Source organism: Phalaenopsis equestris, unplaced genomic scaffold (genome assembly GCF_001263595.1).
Source record: "Phalaenopsis equestris unplaced genomic scaffold, ASM126359v1 Scaffold000873, whole genome shotgun sequence".
In the NCBI taxonomy this organism is placed as follows: domain Eukaryota; kingdom Viridiplantae; phylum Streptophyta; class Magnoliopsida; order Asparagales; family Orchidaceae; genus Phalaenopsis; species Phalaenopsis equestris.
In genome coordinates, this window is record NW_018165313.1 from 569,426 (window position 1) to 575,055 (window position 5,630).

Genomic DNA, 5,630 nt, shown 5'->3' on the forward strand with positions numbered 1-5,630 from the left:
CCCCCCCCACTGCAGCTGTCGGCTTTCCTGCTTGTTACCACCACCTCAAACAGTTGTTTCTGGTCTGCTGTTCCAACTCTCCAACCAGCTCCTGCTTTCTGTCTTTCAGCTTGCCAACCTCCACCTTTCACCGTTGTAGCCCATCACAACTTCCCCTTCCACCTTCTACAGCCATCCACGGCCTTGTCACCATCCTCCTGCCATCCACTCACCAAACTGATCACCACCTTTGGATACATTAAGCTGTGTTTATTGTATTTTCTTTTCCATTGTGTGTGGTTGTAATCACATATTTGCTTTTAGTAATATTATTTGTGTTCCTATTCTTAATTGTGTTTGCTTGTGTTTGTTGTTTTATTTTATTTCCTAATGTGTGTGGTCGTAATCACATATTTGCTTTCAACAAGATTAAATTTATCTTGAATTTACTCTGTGATATTTTTTATTTATTTAACAATGTTGTCTATTTTTGTTAATGCTTTCTGTTACTTTAGACGTTTTTATATGACTTTTTTGAAAGTTATATCTGTTCCATATACAAATTATGGACATATTGTCAGTGAAAATTGTTTGCTTTGCAGTGCTTTTTAAAAGCTTACATCGTTGTCTTGTTTGTTGTCAGAAAGGTTCACTAACCTGTCTAGAATTTAAAAATCTTGTCCCTACCGTTGATAGACTCTTTTTTTTAGTTTTAATTCCAATTCATTTTTCATGATTAGTTTTGCAGGTAAGGAGACCCTCAGATGCTTAGCCTTGGCATTAAAACGCATGCCAACTGGTCAGCAGATGCTTAGCTATGAGGATGAGGCAAATCTTACATTCATTGGATTGGTATGACATCATAGATTTTTTGTTGGTTATTATTGTTGATTCTTTTATGAGCTTTTTAGAGTTTTCCTAACTTATTGTTCGCTTTATTTTGATTTTCACATTTTTTTTTAATTTCATATATTGCTTATAATCTACCTTTTGATCATAGTTAGCTCGGTTAGAAATCATGAATTATAGTAACTACTCTTCATGTACCGTCATCATGGTCTGCCTTACCCAAGTATTTTTGCAGTATTTTTGTGAGTCCCCTTTACCATTTATTTTTAGAACTGCACCTTTCTAGTAAGACCAATAAAACCTAAAATATGTTGTTACAATGTTTAATGAGAAAATGCTACATTTTGTAAAGATGAGGTAATGAAAATGGAACTGTAGTGTCTTCGAGAGAACCAACTGTTTGATGCTTCAATTGGTACATTCTTTGTGAGTTTTGTGAACAAGACTGTTCAGAGTATGTTGGCTGATTTATTTGCATGACCAAGAAAGCTGTTTTGAGTGTTTGCCCTTGTATTTCGTTATTGAAGATTTAAATCCAGAAATAGAAGTATGATTTCAAAATATGTGAACATATTAAATAACAGAAAGTTTTGAGCTATTCCACTAAATATACGGGAGTCAATCACAGCATTGATGAACTGTAGTGAAGAATCGTTAAACAAGTGGAAAATGTAGTGCTTGTCACCGGCCATCCATCCAATGTCCTAATGACATGTCTTTGTCTCTATTTTGGGCATCATTGCATTATTTTGAGCGATAAATATGATTTTAAACTTGGTATTTTCATGTTGATTGTATTAACTACTAAATTTGTAGGTTAACTTTCAGGAATCCTTATATTTGGAAGATACTGGAGTTAGGTGCTGTTATGTGTATTGCCACTGCCACTAAATCATCTATATTTTCACTTTTAACGCTTGGTAATGGTTTTAGTTTTGGCGCATTTTTTTTCAATAAGACTTTAAACCTTGAATCTCTATTTTAGAGATCGAATTGCAGTAGTATTATAATGATTTACTTGGATGACATTGAAAAGTCATGTAAATGACAGGATATAGGAATTGTGGTGCTTTATTATTTTTTGACTGAAAAGCTGGGAAAGTCCTCATTATGAAGTGATAGATGTAAAACATGCTAATGGAATTGCAGGGCTACAAATTGAAAACAAAAATGATCAACAATGACATGAAATAGTAAAATATTTAATTGTCACACAATGCAAATCAAAAGGCTCAGCTTGAAGATTAGTGTTCCATCTCTTCTTCATAATTTTGTGGGCCTTATTTTCGAAAGCTTGATCAATCAAAAAATATGATTGTGAAATGATATTGAACCAAATTATTTTCCCCTTTTGTCTTGTTGGAAAAGCACTATTGATCCTTCATTACAAAGATTCCTTAGAACAAAAAAAAGGGAATATTCTATATTTCCTTTATATCATTTTTTATTTAATATTTTTTCCAAGAGAAAAAAGTTGTTATTGGACCAATCATTACTCGAAAAGATAATATTTTTTCCAAGTGAAACAAGTTGTTATTGGACCAATCATTACTCGAAAAGATTGTGCAGTTTTCTCCTAATTTTGGAATTAAAACTACAATAGAAGGAACAATGAGAATAACTCATAACACTCAAATTTTGTAATTCTGAAGACCCATTTTATCTTTTGAAGCTTTGTTGGCAACTATATTTATATGATTGAATCATGATTCAACCAAAGAAATATTTCCAATTCTAGTTAGAAGAACGAGTAGCTAACTTAGGGGCCATTTGACTGCTTTAATTTGGTGTAATGTAAATGGAATTTAGGGTTTTAAAAATTTTCGCATTTGATTGATTGAAAACAGAATAGTGTAAAATTTTGGTGAATTTGAATTTCTCCATGTAGTTCAAAAAATTGATGTATACCAAATTTGTCATATTTTAGTGATTTCTAAATATATTGCAAACCTTCGTTGTTGTTTCTGCCTTCGTTGCTTGTTGCCATCGGCGCCATGGCTGCCTGTAGTCATAAGGTGACGCGGGGACTATATAGGACCGGCCGATCCTCAAAGAACCGCTTTTCCCCTTCCCGCCTCCCCCCTCCTGCGCACCTTCCTAATGTTAAATCTTTCCAAATCAGAATTTCTGAATATTTTTATTCCTCTTTTCTAAATTTGAATTTACATTATAATCCATTTTCTAAATTGAATTTTGAAATCAGAATTTCTGAATTATTTATTCCTCTTTCCTAAATCTGAATTTTCATTATAATCACTTTCTTAAACTGAATTTTCAAATTAGAATTTTTAAATATTTTATTCCTCTTTCCTAAATCTAAAATTCTGAATTGATTTTCCTTTCTTATTTTAAGTATTGCTTAAAATAAAAACCTAGTCTCATTATAAGTAGAGGATGATGTGCTTAGAGTTAGGGATCTTATTTTTTGATATCTGAATTCAGATTTAGTCTTGGTATTTTCTCTTTGTTGGTTGTATCCGACGCCGAGATAATGCTCCGACTGTCCCTCGTCCGAGGTAGTGATCGTCTCCAAGGGTCTGAGTGGTGCTTTGGCTGTATCGCAACATTACCGAGGCATTTATCTTACCATACTTTCATTTCTCTTCTACCATTTAAGAATCCAACCTTCGATGACGTTCCTGCACCTCTCCAGCTGCGATTCGACGCGTTACTATCACCAACCTGCTGTTTTACTTCTTCCACAGCAACCACACCTTTTCGGCCTTCACCGCAGCCGCCAATCCAACCTCTGAAGTTGTTTCAACAACTCTCCAGCTGCGGTTCAATGTCGTTACTATCACCAATCTGTTGTCCTACTTCTTCCACAGCAGCCCCACCTCTATGGCCTTCAACACAGCTATCAGTCAAGCCTCCCCTTGTCAGACTCCCTTCTCATCAAGTAGTTGTCTTCTTTGTTGAGTCATTAGTTGTAATCCTTTGTTTAGTGCTATTGCTTTGTGCATTGTCTTTCGTTATTTTGAGTCTTCATTGTAACCTTATTTTAAGTCAGTAATAAAATTGTATCCTGCATCGTGGTTTGGGTTAACTCTTGTATCATCATGTTTTGTTGTGGTCACTCACCGGCCGCCATCCACATGTCAACTGTTCACATGATTCTTCCCACTTTTGTAGTCAGTAGCTATACTGGAGAGTAAAAACTTGCGTCTTTTTTAGGTTATGGTTGATTAGCTGTAGTTCTTATAAAGGAAAATGCTGTAAAGATGTAAGTTAATCAAGAAAATATGTCATAGCTTCCTAGACAATCTTTTGTCTCTTTCATGCCGGGTCTAGGCAGCTTGATGTGGTCTGCCTCTATTTTAGCATTGTTAACTGAGCTAGGTCGCATACCCTCTTCATTTATTTTATGAGTCTATGCGATTAGGATATTTTATTGGATAATCATCTTAACAAGTTAGAACACAAACTCAATATTCTTTTCCACGTGAAGTTCCATACCTTGTTTATGTTTATATGGAGGCTAATTTTTTACGTTCATTTATGATATAATTACTTGGTTTCATAACATGATTCTTGAAGGATTTTATTTTTTACAATTCATCAAAACAAATTCTCTGGTTGGCTATCTTGAAACCTCTGTTGTAAATTAATAATATATGCTGTTTAATGGTGGTTTTTGGTTAAATTAAGAATGCGCTCTTTTTTTTTAAGGTTGGGATGCTTGATCCACCACGGGAGGAGGTAAGAAATGCAATGCTATCATGCATGCATGCTGGTATTCGGGTTATAGTCGTTACTGGTGATAACAAGGTCAGTTAAAACCATTATCTTCTACTCCAATCTTTTTGTTTTTAATCTTTTCACGCAAATGTTTGTTTATTATTTTTAAATTATAGTCTACAGCAGAATCTCTTTGTCGGCAAATTGGTGCTTTTGACCACTTGAATGATTTTATTGGATACTCTTACACAGCTTCTGAATTTGAAGCTCTTTCTCCCATACAACGAACAATAGCACTGCAACGAATTGTGCTTTTTACCAGGTAAACTTTAACCTATTATGTATAATTTGGTGATCGAAGTATTTGCAGCCCTGGCTGATTGAACTCCAGGTACTTGTGCTTATCTATACGGATCTGATAATGCATTAGAATCTTGATGCTCACAGAAAGGCTATACTTGCTCTGTCAAGTTAGCATTTGGGACATTGCAGGCTCTTATGACCTCGGAAAATTACATTCAACTTCTCTATGGCACATGATCACACCGCACTAACTGAGTATTATAGATGGTAGTTGAGTAGAGTCTATTTCATTATTTTGGATACGTTCCAATAGATGCATGGTGCTCTTGGAACAAACTAAGCGGAGTTCCTGAGTTTTTGGGTTAGCTTTGAGCAATTCTATAAATGGAAAAAAGTACATCACAGGTTAACGTCTAGGTTTTAAGGAAATACTTCTAATTGATTATTCCAATTTTGAATGGCTATTTTATACATAAGAAAGGTTGAGGTCAAAATTTACATTCTTGTAACTGCTAGTCGATGACTCAGTGAGTAAATTATTTGACAAAACAAAAGGAAGTTATAGAGGAACAGCAGTTGGGATCATTGTGTCCATTAGCCGATGCGGTCTTCAGCAGTTGTATGCAGAATTTTCAGCAGTAGCAATTTTTTGCAGGAAATTAAGATGATTTGGGACTGTGTTTTTGTAGCTGGCTTTCAAGGGGTAATGATGGAACAAATGTTTGTAGTTGGCTGAAAAAGAGGAGGACGAAATGACAGAGCAGGACTGGAGAAGACAAAATCAATGGATGATATGGAGAAATGACAGTTCAGCAGAGTGG

General features: G+C 34.9%; 1 protein-coding gene across 2 annotated transcripts in view; it reads left to right on the top strand.

Moving 5' to 3' along the window:
• LOC110031982 (calcium-transporting ATPase 3, endoplasmic reticulum-type) overlaps nt 1-5,630 on the top strand; it is a 109,165-nt gene that overhangs the window by 64,310 nt on the left and 39,225 nt on the right. For both annotated transcript variants that reach the window (XM_020735461.1, XM_020735459.1), the window contains exons 20-22: nt 720-831; nt 4,498-4,596; nt 4,683-4,828. In XM_020735461.1, the coding sequence (XP_020591120.1) occupies nt 720-831; nt 4,498-4,596; nt 4,683-4,828 (357 nt within the window). The remainder of the gene's footprint in view (nt 1-719; nt 832-4,497; nt 4,597-4,682; nt 4,829-5,630) is intronic.